At 36.0% G+C, this 14,550-nt stretch overlaps 2 protein-coding genes across 3 annotated transcripts; one reads left to right on the forward strand and one right to left on the reverse strand.

Moving 5' to 3' along the window:
- Positions 1-219: 219 nt before the first annotated feature.
- LOC133800089 (uncharacterized) lies at positions 220-1,502 on the reverse strand. Its single transcript, XM_062238062.1, has 3 exons — positions 1,379-1,502; positions 920-954; positions 220-609 (listed from the first exon to the last, which is right to left on the reverse strand). Exons 1-3 carry the CDS (start codon positions 1,500-1,502, stop codon positions 220-222), a joined length of 549 nt encoding a protein of 182 aa, XP_062094046.1.
- A 7,019-nt stretch (positions 1,503-8,521) lies between these two features.
- On the forward strand, positions 8,522-12,859 carry LOC133802656 (UBP1-associated protein 2C). Of its 2 annotated transcripts, none has more exons than XM_062241007.1 (2): positions 8,522-10,071; positions 12,110-12,859. In XM_062241007.1, the coding sequence occupies exon 1, from the start codon at positions 8,754-8,756 to the stop codon at positions 10,068-10,070; it is 1,317 nt and encodes a 438-aa protein (XP_062096991.1). In that variant the 5' UTR covers positions 8,522-8,753; the 3' UTR covers position 10,071; positions 12,110-12,859. The 2 variants fall into 2 exon arrangements, with proteins under 2 accessions (XP_062096991.1, XP_062096990.1); XM_062241006.1 differs by lacking the exon at positions 12,110-12,859 and adding an exon at positions 11,687-11,948 and having other exon boundaries at positions 8,524-10,071.
- Positions 12,860-14,550: the final 1,691 nt, after the last annotated feature.

Consider the following 14,550-nt stretch of genomic DNA (forward strand, 5'->3'; position numbering starts at 1 on the left):
ATCTATAATCCTTTCTTCTTAAGCTCTCTTATCTTTTATAATTCTAATTTCTGAAAAACTTGGTAAATAGAACTAATAACTTTTCTTCACAATATAGATTCTAAATATAAAAGAAATGAAATGAATGTTGTTGTATAAAAAAAATCAATTAATTGTTTTTGTAGTTGTCTTGTTATTTCAACTTCTTGGCGCTCTGTTTCTGCATGTCTTCCTATTATGTCATCTTTGTCCACACTTGCTGCACTTGTTTTGCTTTTTATTTTCCCAAGCAGCTCTAAATCTTCTTTTCTTTGGTCTTTCTGCTTTCACTTTTTCAAATGGAGGCATAACAATCATGTCTTTGACATATTGTGGGACATCCCAATTGTGTTGGTTTCCTACAGAGTATATTGTTGATTCATATGTTTCAAACCATGTCTTTGTTGTGTAGTAGTGTGAACAGTAATTGTAAGGGTCTAGATTCATTTCCTTCATCACAGCAATTGCATGACCACATGGCATTTCATCCATTTGGAATCTATTGCATGTGCATGTTCGATTTTTGAGGTTTACAATCCATGAATTTTGATCTTTGAACACCTCAAATAGATATTCATTTGGTGCCTTTACCTATAGCACATTATGAATAATAAATTTATTTATAACAATTATAATTTTGCCTATTTCTAAATGCAAACCCCCATCGTTGCTATGGCACAGAAGCAATGTAAGCGCAACCCTAGAAAAAACTTAATTAAATTTTTAAAAAAAGTGTTTAAAGATCTTACAGTTATTCTCAACGAGTATATGTGGCTGTCAGTGAGTTTTTTTCTGCCTCTAGTGTCAATGTTGTGAATGTATTTTGGGCTTTCCTTTTGTTTGTGTATGTCCAATCTTGGAGTAATCCACACAGGTACTCCAACAGTGTTGTTATGGGTACCTCTCTTGCTGCCAAAGTAGTTGAGTTGAGTAATTCTGCAATATTTGAAGTCATTGTTGAATACCTGTTATTTCTGGAGTAGAATCTTGTCTATTTTTCATAACCAATTTTGTTTAAAAAAAGGACATATGTACTTATCCAAGCTATCGAGCTCCTTCATGTAATATTCAAATTCCTGCTCTGTGTATGCTGTCCTAGCCCCAAAGAATGGTTCTCTGTATTTTTTTGCATGTTTTTTGTACGTTGTTTTCAGGTTGCTGAGCAGGTGGAAAATGCAGTACCCATGTGTTATTTTTAGGTATACTTGTTTGGTTGCTTTTATGACGCTTTCATGTCTATCTGATATTAGACATTGCCCTTCTCTAACTTCACAAGCTTATCTTAATTTCTTAAAAAACCATTCCCATGACTTGTCATTTTCTGAGTCTGCAATATAGAATGCAAGTGGAAATTTTTTACCTCCAGCATCTTGTGCACTAGTAGAGAGCAGTGTTCCACCATATGTAGATTTTAGGAAAGTGCCATCAACAAATATTATTGGTTTACATTTTGGCCTTCCTTTCAAAGATGCATCCAATGCCATGAATAGAAATAGCAAGTTGTTGTCTTTTGCTGTTTTTGATTTCTAATATTGATCCAGGGTTGGTTTTTTGTAGCATGTACAAGTAACTTGATAAGAGGTTGTATGATTCTTTTGATTTTCCTCGCAAGTTGTTGAGTGCATGCTCCCTACTCCGCCATGCTTTCATGTAATTCATCTTTATACCATCCTTGTCATTTAAGTCACTTCTGATGTCTTTTGGTGTGGCAGTTGTTTTAATGTTTAAGAACTTTGGTTTTATGCAGTCTCTTATTAACTTTGATGTTGCTTGACGTTGGTCTCCAAATCTTATATCCAAGGAGCAAGTGTGTATCTGTTAGTACTTTCTAATGATAAATGCCTGTGTGGTGCCGTTCCTTGATGCTCTTAGTGACCACTTGCATTTTTGGTCCAAACAAACAATACTATACTCTTTGGAGCATGATTTTTGCACCTTGTATTGGAAGTGATTTGTAATTTCATAGTAGCTGAGCACACTCTTTAGTGTTGATTTTTCTTTGTATATCTGGCCACATAGAATATCTTGGTGACGAGAATTTGTGATTACTAGTAAGTCTTCAGTATCAACCTGAGTTTCTTTATTCTGATTGTTCTCGAGTTTCTCTAGCATTTCCGATATGATAAGTGTTGCATAGTCAATTATGTCAAACTCGTCATTGTGTTCTTCTATGTTTGCCTATGTGCGTTGCTCTGTGGTTGATTCTGTTGTTCGTGGACCATTGTCGATGATTTGTAGTTCTTGTATTACGGTTGACTCTCTATTTTCAAAGAAATTATTTGATGTTGTTGATGTGTTGTTGAATGTGTTCACACATAATGGATACTTTGTGAAGTCTAAATCCTTTTTTTAGCTGAACATAAAAGAAAACACTGGCATTATCCACTATATATTTAGGGGTGGGTTTCATTCTTTTATTTGGTATTATAGTTGCAGCTGTGTTGATGAGGGGTTGCATTGTAGATGCCGAAATAGTTATTGTAGTAGCTCTTCATAGTTGCAATCCACTGATATGAATTCCCCACTAGGTTCAAAATTGATGTAATTATTGTTGTCATCCCAATGTACATTTTTATGTATCAAGATTGCTATTGCATCATTTCCCTTAAATTTATATAATTGAAAATTTTGATTACTATTGTAATGTTGGAATTTATATTATTATCCATTTTTAAGATGTAGGTATTGTAATGCCTCGAATTCCCTAATATGGTTTAACGGTGTGAACAGTAGGTCGGGAGGGCCATACTTGCTTAATTATGTTATTAATTGATAAAATGCATGTATATGTTGATTATATTATAATATGATGTGAAATGCATGCATGTGAGTCCATATTTCTAATTACAGGGGTGTGATGGTAATTTGGCCCGTTGAGGGTAAATTGTTTATTTGGATGCATGTTGGTGATATATTTTGGGACCACATTATGATGTGGGTTTGTTCGAGCCATTTGGCATGAGACGATCATGGTATGTTAATTATCGGTTTGGTCATAACATGCTTAAGCTCGGGGCTCGGGGTGAGTCTCGGGGTGTATTTAATGATTAAAGTGTTACCGTGCATTAAAGGGTAACATGATGTGAATTATTGGTGTTTGAGAATATTGAGATTAGCGGGAATTGGGAAGTGGAAAGTACCAATTTTACCCTTAGAATGGTTTTAGAAGCTTTAAAAGACCTAGGGTAGTCATTTGGGTTTGGATATATATGACTTTGGAGGGTTGTAGAATAAACAGAGCAAGAACCTTCTCCTTCCCGTACATTCATTCCTCTCTTTTCTTCCTTGGAGTTTTTGAGCTCAAAGTGTGGAATTAAGCTAGGGAATCAAAGGGGCTGAGGTTGTAGACTTGGTTCAGCCATTAGAGAGGGTTTAATTCCAGGTTTGAGGTAAGTTTTATCCATTAACTTTTTGGTTATACCCTGTTTTAGTTTTGAGTTTTCAGCTTTTGATTTCTTGATGAAAGTGTGGATTTGAAGAGGTTTTGATTGAAGATAAGTTTGGGTTTTGATGAGGGTGAGTTATGGGTGGTGTTTAGAGATTAAAATGGGTGTTTGGAGGAGGTTTTGAGTTGGTTTGAAGGGCTGGTTTGAGAGGAAAAACACAGGGGAGAATTTCTGGTGCGTGCAGCCCTTATGGCTGGTCTGGGCTGGGCACCGCGGCGCGGCTGTGGTGTGCCGCGGCCCTTGGCGTCTGGTAGGGAAGGCCCTCTCTGTCTGGAGGGCGCGCTGCGGCGCAGCAGGGGAGGGCCACAGCCCTTAAGGTCATTTTGGTCAGATTAGTGTTTTTAGCTTGGGGATTCAAACCTTAGGCCTCGGGGTTGAACCTACTACCCGGTTGAGTAGTGTTTGAGGTCCCGGAGGTTAGGTTTTGGTTTGGGAACCTTTTATTATTCATTTTATTGATGGAATCCCATAATTGGTTATGACCAGGTAACCGCTAAAGGACCAAAAGGTTGATCGTTCTCAGGGGTCGTTCTTATATTATTTATAGCTCGAACCAGAGGTAAGAAAACTGCACCCCACACGTGACATGCATGGTTATTCATGAGGCATGTGGTTGAATGAATATGGGCATGAATTGATTGTGGAATATTTAGCATGTGTTGATCACTTGTGCATGGTACTGACTTATTAGTCAGATTTGGCAAAGGTGCTAGTTTCAACTGTGAAGCTGTGACTTATTAGTTAGGTTCGGCAGTGTACTGGGCACTGGTCACATTGCGCTGACTTATTAGTCAGGACGGCCTTAGCGTGTTAACGCAAGCCAACAGAGATTAGATCTAATCGACTACCAGCATTGAATGACTCAAAGAGCATTAATGCTAGACCGACCCCGAGGGTCGATGAATGAAATAAGCGCTTGGAGGCTAGTGGCTTACCTAGCAGCCACTCTCCCACTTGAAATAGTGACATGCTTGTCAGTCACTCAGTATGGTTTACCAGAACCTGTTGAAGGCTAGTGGCTTACCTAGTAGCCACTCTTCCATTTGAGATAGTGACATGCTTGCCAGTCACTCAGTATGGTTTATCAGGACCTCATGTGATGTTCACTCATTTGTTTGAAAGCTTTATGCTCAGTGTGATTATAATGATAATAATTTGATAATGCTTATGTATAGTGTTATGTTTTCTTGCTGGGCTTTAGCTCATGGGTGCTATGTGGTGCAGGTAAAGGAAAAGAAAAGCTCACCTAGCCTTGAGTGGAGAGCTTAGGTGGTGATGTGTATATATGCGGCCGCTTGTCCACCACGGCCAAGGAGTTCTCAGAGGAACTAGGGGGTTTACCCTATTTTTGCCGCTTAGGTCGGCATGATTGTAAATTTAAAGCAGTAATGACCATTTTGTACTGAGAACAACTTGCAAATGTTTTGATTAGCTCTGTAGAGCAGTTTGTAATGAAAATATCCATTTCCTTTTTATTGGTTTTATACCTTAACCTGTTAATTACACTTAGAGCACGTTTTTTACCAAAGGACTCGGGTAGTGAGTCAAATTTCCGGTCCACCATTCACCGTAACTGTTCTGGGGTAACCAAGGCGTTACAGGTATACCCCACAACGACAACGTCAATACAACCCCAAGACAACTTCATTTAAAAAGAAAATTAAAAATATCATCCTTATTTTGTATTAAATCCCATAATTAATATTATGTTTTTTTTCATATCCAGTTGTTGTAAAGACAAAAAAAAAACGCAAATTAATATTCAGTTGTTTTTCCGTATGTGTTTATTGTAGAAACCAAAAAAGAACCAGATTTGAAGGACAATTATCAGTAAGCAATAGGTAAAATAGTTTACAATCAGATTTGATTCAAATATTTAGGGAAAATATTAATATCGGCATACTTGAGATTATGATTCCACTTTGTTTGGAAACTTGTTATTAATGTTTCCGCTTGTACCTCATTTGTTCCATAAAACTATACCTAATATTAAATTTTTGAAATTTTTTTCTACAATTGAATTTATTTTCATTTCTTAATCGTTTTTGTCTCAACTTCATTAGAATTGAATGTTGTTTAGGTGTTTTCTAGTCGTTGTGTTGGGTTGTTTTTCATTTTAATGATAGATTGGCGGCATAGAAAAGATTTTCTAGTTTTCTTTTGGTTGTTTTAGTGGTTTTGGGTTTCAGAAGAGAGAAGCTTCCTTTGGTAGGAGCTCATTAAAGAATCAACATTATTTTTGTTTAAATTTTTGACAAACTTTATAAATGTAGGCCCTGTTCGGTAAAAAAAATTTAAACAGTTTTTTGATTAAATAATAAAAAATTTGATAATATCACCGAAAAACATGTTCGGTAAGTTAAAGTTTTTTTAAACTTATTTTTAATTTTAATTAAAATTTACCAAATTTTGAAAACACCATTTTCATACTTTCAAAAAAATTTTAAACCAATTTTTTTTCTCCCATCTCAAGCTCGTGTACACAGACCTCTCTCAAGCTTCAATGGCTTCTCATGGGTCTCTCCAAATTTTCTTAAGGTACACCATCTCTTTCATGTGTCTCCCTCGTATGATTTCTTCTTCTTCTTCTTCTCAATCTCTTTTTCTAATTTTGTTTGGGATTAGGGTTTGTGATTTTCCTTCATTTTTTCTCTTGTCCGATATAATTGACAGGGCTCATTGCTCTCTGTGATTTGGGTCTCAACTCTGAGGTTTCAGCTAAGCTCAGTGTATTCTTACTTCACAGGTACATATTTCTTCTTTATTTTCTGGGTTTATAGTTTATGCTGCTTTGGGTTTTATCTGTTCTGCTCTCTCTCTCTCTTAACTCCCCTAAGAAGAATCAACCCTAACAATTGGATTCATTACACAAATCTTGCCGCATCAAATGAATTTCTGTTCTTAAACACAGAAACATGGCTGCCAATAAAAATTATGTTACTTTTATGAAGTGATAATACCTGTTGTCAGAGCCCTTTTGTTCCAAATCACCAGAAACAGTATCCAGAGAGTACTGCTTCAGTAATCTTGTTGAGCTCATCATAGTTGACAAAATCGATATTTTTGCAACTGCAACCTCTCCTTTTCTTGAGACGCGCCTTTTTACCAATTCCTTTTCCTGATTCTACCTTATCTACAGGTTTAGCCACTGCATTTTTATAAAGAAGTTGCTTCTGTTTTGCTGAATCAATTCGACTGTGAATAGGAACATGACAATGTCCTTGATCTGTTCCACTCGCCTTTCAATGATTCCTACCTAAATGACCATGTTCAGAAGTAGAGTTCATATACTTTTTATGCATCTGCTTCTCAGTCATTGAATCATCTTCCCTTCTAAGCTTGTTTTCATTTGGCATACTGGGCCCAACAAAGTTCTCATTTCTATCCTGAAACAATTGAAGATGTCATTACTAAGCATTGACTTCTATAAAATTTGATAATATCACATTGTGTTACATACAAAAAAAAAAACACAAAATATGATCATGAAATTATAATTCTAGTGAGGAACCAAAAATATTGATGACTGGGAAATGGAATGAGTCAATGAGTTATCAACCATGTGATTCGGAAGGGGAGCCACTTCCTGGCACTGAATTGAAAGAGGTTTGTTTGTTCACTGGTTAAACACTTGTACAAGGTTGTCTTTTGTTTTGTCCTGTTGAGTGTTAATGTTAGAGGCACATAAGCTTTTTTATATCTTCTTTTGTATCACCTTTGCTATCTATTCGACTTTTGCCAAATCTCCTCCCCTCTCTCTCTATATATTTTATATATCTTTGTTTATATTGCTGATGATTCTCAAAATATTATTAGTTGCCGCTAGGGGTTCCCCCCACCCCCCTAAGCTAAGTTCCAACTTCTGGCTGTCTTTTGTATAAAATTCTGTCAAGTTTGTTTTGACAAAATGCTATCAAGTTTATGTAAGTTGTTCGCTTTTGGTACTATAAATGGCATCTTTTTGTGTTTCCATTTGAGTAATGAAAGCTGGAGAAGATTGACACACTTCGATTCTATTATTTCTTATTCATTTTGTTTGTGGCAGCCTCTCAGATGAATCTTTTTCTTTCAAAATAAGCTCATGAAAATATTCTGGTGTTGCATTACAGGCTTGGAGAGTTATCAAAGGTCCAGAAAATGACAAATATCAGTACACACATTTTGCCCACAAAGTAAATAGCTTTGACATTGCTCCAAAGAAGTTATTGGCATCAGACTCACGTTTGGTTCCTCACCAGAACTGAACAGCTTCTTATCTGAAATCATCTTCCTTGTTATCTGAAATCATGAGATTAAAGTACTTAATCATGAGATTAAACCTGAGATTAGTCAATTATATTTAAAACAAAGGTATTGAGACCTTCGGGCAATTATATTGAGAGAGATGAGTGCCTGAAACAACCTTGTACTCTACTTTTCTTTAGAATGGTATAAAGCTTTTTGCTTGAACTGAAAAAAGTGATAAATATATGTATACTTTAAGGAGATAAGACCTTTAGGCTTTTACCATATCAATCTTGAAGTCTTCACCTTTAAATATTTAAAGAAAGAAAAGAAGAAGAAGAAAAATAAAAAATGCCCATAAAAGCTCATAATCTCAAGAAACAACAACAAGAAGGAGCTGAGAACACACAAAAAAAGAAAAATTAGCATTTTTGAAAGATAAAATTACGGTGAAAATGACATAAAGGTTAAGGAAAAGAAAAACTTTCGGCTGAAGCAAAGTTTATTTTAGTTTAGAAAATGAAAATAAAAAATAAAATTTCAAAAAAAAAAAGATTTACCAAACATGTTTTTTATTTTTTTAAACAAAAAATAAAAATAAAAATTACCAAACACATTTTTATTTTTATTTAAAAAAAACAGAAAATAAAAATAGTTATCAAAAGCATTTTTATTTTATAAAAATAAAAAAACATGAAACAAAAATATATATTTTTATTTTTGAGTTTAAAAAATTTAAAAACAAAAATTTTACAAAAGGCAACCGTAATTAATGCGGCTAACCGTGTTTGTATAACTTTTCTTCTTCATATGGCTATACAAGAAAAAAGCCTTTTTTTTTTTTTTTTTTCGGGCAGTCTGGTCCAGTAATATCCCACTGTCCATTTTTCTGATGAAGCCCAAATATATATGATTCGCCATTAACTTCACTCCACTGTACTGCTACTGCCTTTTCCCTCTAAAAAATATCACAAATCTTTCCCTCTTTTCTTCTCCTCCACAAATAAATTCATAATCTAGGGTTAGGGTTTAGCATTTGCGTCCTCTTCTTCTTATTCTTCTCAAATGGATCCTTCTAAGAAGCGCAAGATGGAGGAGAACGGCGTCGTATCAGCCGCAGCAGGAGACCCCTTCGACCCCTCCCATTCCAAACTCTCGCCCGAGGACGCTCGAAAGCTCATCGACCGATTCACTCCCGACCAACTCCTTGATATTCTCCAGGAAGCCGTGGTTCGCCACCCCGACGTACTCGACTCCGTTCGTTCGATTGCAGATCCCGATACCGCCCAGCGCAAGCTCTTTATCAGGGGTCTTGGTTGGGACACCACAACCGACGGCCTCCGCGCTCTCTTCTCCGCTTACGGGGAGTTGGAGGAGGCTGTTGTTATTCTCGACAAGGCGACCGGAAAGAGTAAGGGTTATGGATTTGTTACGTTTAGACATGTCGATGGCGCTCTCCTTGCCCTTAAAGAACCGAGTAAGAAGATTGACGGGCGTATGACGGTGACTCAGCTTGCGGCGGCTGGTAATTCTGGGTCGAACACCACCACCACTGCCTCCGTTGCTGATGTTTCGCTTAGGAAGATTTACGTCGCCAATGTGCCGTACGAAATGGCATCGGATAAACTTTTGGCGCATTTTGCCTTGTACGGTGAGATTGAGGAGGGGCCGTTAGGGTTTGATAAGCAGACGGGTAAGTGTAGGGGTTACGCGTTGTTTGTTTATAAGACTCCGGAGGGAGCACAGGCGGCGCTTGTGGATCCGGTGAAGACCATTGAGGGACGGCAGCTCAATTGTAAATTGGCCATTGATGGGAAGAAAGGGAAGCAGGGTGGCTCCGGCCCAGATGGAGTTCAGTCTTCGGTGGGTGGCCCAGGGAATGCTCATGGAGATGGGATGGGTATGGCTCCACCTGGGGGTCAATTTGCTGGGTCCGGGGGAATGGGATCTTACACTGGGTTTTCTGGGCCGCCGTCTATGGGTCATCATCATCCTTTGAACTCTTCAATGGGAGGAGGGCCGGGAATGTCTGCAGTGGGTAATCAAGCGGCGTCGTCTTTGGGTGGTTCTGGGAGTGGCTATGGTGGCCCTTTCAGTGGTTATGGAGGACCTGGGTCGGCCGGCTATGGTGGATTAGGAGGTGCTGGAGGTGGAGCTGGTGGTGGATTAGGCGGTCCTGGTGGTGCAGGTGGCGGTGGTGCTTCTTCTATGTACAGACTGCCTCCAAACTCAGGTGGAGTTCCCTCCGGTGGGTATCCAGAGAGTGGACATTATGGCTTATCATCTTCGTCTGCGTATCCAGGTCAGCACCATCAGCAATCAGGAACATCTCCTTTGCCAAGGGGTCCCCCAGGAGGAATGTACCCGCCGCCGTATTATTAAGGTAATTTTTTGGAGTTCTCTTTCGTGTGCTGCTATTGTTACTGTTTTATGATGGATTTCTTTGTTCTTGTTTGTTGGAATGAATATGTGTGGCTGACTTATTTTGTTGCTTCTCTCTTTGATTTTGTTTATATTAATATATAATAGTTCTTGCTAGCATGCAGTCTAGTAAAGTTGTATGCGGCTTTCACATATTTATGTATTCTGTGTCTTTCATTTTTGGAGTCATGTTTTCCGAACATCTGAATGCTTAGAAGTTTTGCATTTTGTGGTTGACTCCTTGTCAGTTTACATTCTTACCTGGGATTTGGATATTTGTTTAGTTATATTACTCTTTGTTTATGCATGATGTAACAGTATGTGTTATATTTGGATGTTCAACTTGATGCACTGTCTTGTTCTATGGATGTGCTATAATTGATCAAACTAGGTTTGATGTGTTTAATTAATGTGTTATTTTTTTTTCATCCCTTGAACTTGATGGGTTTTGGGGTTTTAGTCTCTTAAGTTGGCTCTATGCAATCACAGCTTCATTCGATGGATGTTTCCAAATGTATCATTTTAAGTCACATGAGCTGCTTTTCTTAGTCAATGTGGTAAACCAGTTTATTTTTTATTTAGTGTGTATGAAATGAAGAATTGATATCAAAGACAAAAAGCCGCCTTTTGGTTTGGAGATGTTTTTTGGATTCTATTTCTATTTAGGTTTGGTGTCTTGGTAATCCTTTTGTAGTCTCATTCAATTGCTCTTCAAGAAAACTTCTTGTTCTCTTTGGTTTCTTATACTTGTGCTCCTTGGTTATCTCTACTCTTTTTTTTTTTTTTAAAAATATCCTCATCTGAGCACTGTACTTTTGTGTTGTATTAAGTTTTTTCTTTGGGTGTTTTGCTTTTTTATCAATTGTTTTGAATAGAAGAATGATGAAGGTGCAGTTACCGACATCTGTGTTTGTACTCACTTCTCTTTAATGCTATTGTAATCTCTACAGAAAAGTGTGTTGTTGTTTGGTTTCCAGTGTTTTGTAAATCGTTGTTGAGAAAATTATTTGATTTTGGAAGGTATAAAATATTTTTTTGTGCAGTTGTAAATACTTTTTAAATGGAAGTCGTTAGTTATTTAATTCATTTGCATGGCTTCTATAGTTCCTCATGTTTGCTGTTTTGTTTTACCAAGTTTTGTGCTCAAGGATTGTTTAAGAATGTTTCTATCAAGATTATAATTCATGATATTGATTATCTGTTGTATTGTGTTGTGTTTTGCTTTTCTTCTGTCTCTATTCTTTTTCTTTCTTCATAAGTTATGTAGATATGATGTGTTCTGTTGGTTGTTTTGTTTCTGTGCTGATTCTTTTCCTTTGCCATGCCTATGTGCATCCATGATATTGACGAGGATGTCTAAATTTCATCTATTAATTTTTACATGATCTTGGGCTAGTTGTTTGAGTTAATGAGTTTTGATGTGTTGATAAGTAGGTTCTTTGATGCTTTGTTATTTTCTTCATGTTTTTTATTTGAGTGTGAATGTTGCATCGGTAGCCTTTTGCATGAGTGTTTTGTTAGCTGTTTTAAGATTGTATGGAATGATAAATTGAGTTGTTGATGGATGTTTGATTCAGGTTTGTGACCGCTTGTTGGGCGCAGATGCTTTTTATGGTTCTGGTGATTGCAGACTATGTTCTCTGGTTTGATGATTGTATGATCTATGGTTTTAAAGCTACTTCCCTTTCGTCTGCACCTTTAATGTGTAGTCATTTCTGAGTGTAGTAGAAAAAGTTACTGAAGTTTTGTTTATGTACTTTTGGAATCTACGTGTCATCAGGCGTTTTTATCAATAACATAGTTTAGAAATACAAGTTCTGACATATTTTCTCCTTTTCACATTGGTGTTTGTCTTGTTTTTCCCTGTGCATACATTTTTTTTTCTTTCTCCTTTAAACAATGAAATGGTGTAGCGTCTAATTTTAATAAAGATATAGAATTATTTTTTTGTGAAATTAGTATTTGTATAGTTACATCATTCAATGTCTTCAAACCTATAGGTGAAAAAGAAGAGGAAGAAAATACAAGTGTAGGTATATGTTATTGATGAACTTTGCTATTGTGGGTTGGCTTTTCTTTATGGGCATTTGCTTCATCCCATACCAATTCTACTCACATTGAGTACATATATATTTGCCGGTTTGGGTTACCTGTGCTGGATATTTTAGTTACTCTATCATATCTTGCCCCAGTCTTCAAAGTTTATATAATTGATAGCTTGATGGAAAATGCTAGCTGCTAGATTATTATGAAACATCTGGTGGTTTAGCTGGGAAGCTCTTGTTCTGTTGAGTGAACTTGGATATCTTGGCTGCGTGAAGTGATTTGTTGGTTGTCTCATGTTGAAGTGAGATGATTGAATCCCATTTTTCTTTGAGACAGCTACTGAGTAGGTTTACTTTCCATTTGCGACTAAAATGACATTTGGGATTGATTCTGAAGTGTGCAATTTGGTTGTGGACTCAATAGATTTGTATCCAGTTGAGGATGGGTTAAAAGAATTGGTCATGTGTCACTTCTTAATTCATTTGTTTTTTTGGCATTGTAATGAATCAATGAGATGCTATTAAACCTTTAGGTAGCATAGGCTTTCAAAAGCCATGAAAGTTTTTGCTGTGTGACAACTGCATTTGTTCATGCTTATCTCATGTAATTTTGCTTGCAGCCCAAGCCTCATCCCCCTATTCTCTTACTCTAATAGTGTGTAAATTTGTTTGATCTTTTTATTGAGATTTTGTTGCACTGGGATCCATGAATCTACTTTAATATGACTTTTTAAGAGGGGTTTTGGTTGGCGGCATATGCGTGGTCGTTGGTGATTCCTGTGAATGGTTATGCCTATGTGGTGCATTATTTTCTGGAATCTTTACTTTTGGCAGTTGCATAATGCTCTACTATTCACAGAATAAGTGCGTTGATTTTCTTTTACACCAGACACCGTTTGCTTTCCTTTGACCGATTCCATCCAACTCTTTCTACTTTGTTCCCTCACGTATTTCCTTTGTAGGTAAAAACAAACATATATTGATTGAGCTATTCGACATCACCTTTAATACTTACAATATTTCAAACTTGTGTGCTTCAAGTTGCTGTATTTGTATGTACAATTCCATAGAAAGCCCAAGTAGATGAGAAGTAAGTTTGTTTTGTTGCTTTGTTTTGGCTGTCTGTCTGTGTTTGTGTTTGCTTTGCTGGACTGGAGAGTTGATACGCAAAACATACTTTCCAATTCACTATTAATTTTTAACCAAAACATATGATTGATTATGAGATTAAATCTATTTGGTTTATGGAAATGGTGTCTGGGATTTTGCCAAATGACTTGAAATATTTGAGATGAAAAAGTGGAGTGGAGTGTGTGGGGGCGGTAATCAGACCGTCTGTTTCCGGATGAGGTCCTCTGCTTGGCCTGCTTGATGACTAGTTTATATCATGTATAACCTAATTAATTTAATGAATTCAAAGATGCCTTTCTCTAGGGGTGGGTTAGATTTGTGTATCTATATACAACATTAATATGTTAAGTAATGTTGTCTATTTTATTGTTTGATGTAAGATATTATATATATATATTAATTAGAAAATATAACTGTACTTCGGTTGGTTTTGTAATATTTAAAAAATATAAATTTTTTTTGGAGATTTTGTACTAAAGGGTTCTTTTCCTAATACAACACTCTCCTTATGGACACGTTAGAACTTTTATGATTTGAATGATTTACAATGCTAAAAATAAAATTCAAACAATTTATTACATGGATTTGTTACATGCATGTTTTTTTTTATCTAATAGCTTTGCGTAGTTCTTTATAAAAAGTCAAATTTATTTTTTTGTATAAAAGTTATTTTTGTCTACTTGTTTAGATTTTTTTTATTTAAAAAAAATGAACATTTATTTATTGTTTGGCAAAAAAGGTATTGAAACAATGGAGAGAATAATTGGATTCATTAATATTGTTTGGTAGTGAGGGGTAGATTTAAAATTTAAATGCCAAATTAGTAAATTATATATAATAATGGATGTTTACTTTTTAATCAAAGATATATATAATTTTGTCTTTTTTTTTGAAGAATTGATTTGGGATTATTTCGAGGGAGGCTTCGCCCCTCTCAATCTCTATTCTCCCTTCCACTTTCTCTCTTTCAAAACAAGCTCGTCAACAACCTCTTTCCCTCCTACACTTTCCATTGATTCTAAAAATCCCTCCCAAATAAAAGGGCATTGCGTTTTGAAGAATAGATAGACTATTTAAACTTTGTATTTTGACTGATTATTTATTTTGATTTCTTCTTTTTAAAATTTTACTTTTGAACCCCATATTTTGTCAATATGTTAAAAAATTCTCTATAAAATGTTTAAATTATGTATATAAAAAGTTATATTTTGTACAAGGGTTTACACTATTTCAAAATTTGTATTTTAGTTAATTATGTGTTTGGA

This window comes from Humulus lupulus, chromosome 9, assembly GCF_963169125.1.
Source record: "Humulus lupulus chromosome 9, drHumLupu1.1, whole genome shotgun sequence".
Lineage (NCBI taxonomy): Eukaryota > Viridiplantae > Streptophyta > Magnoliopsida > Rosales > Cannabaceae > Humulus > Humulus lupulus.

Excerpts from the sequence above, each read along its gene's own strand:
- LOC133800089 (XM_062238062.1), bottom strand. The coding sequence starts at position 1,502 with ATGGCATTGGATGCATCTTTGAAAGGAAGGCCAAAATGTAAACCAATA. Across the intron at positions 955-1,378 it reads TAGTGCACAAGATGCTGGAG|AATTACTCAACTCAACTACT; the intron begins GTAAAAAATTTC and ends CAAATATTGCAG. Across the intron at positions 610-919 it reads CTACTTTGGCAGCAAGAGAG|GTAAAGGCACCAAATGAATA; the intron begins GTACCCATAACA and ends AATGTGCTATAG.
- LOC133802656 (XM_062241007.1), top strand. The coding sequence starts at position 8,754 with ATGGATCCTTCTAAGAAGCGCAAGATGGAGGAGAACGGCGTCGTATCA.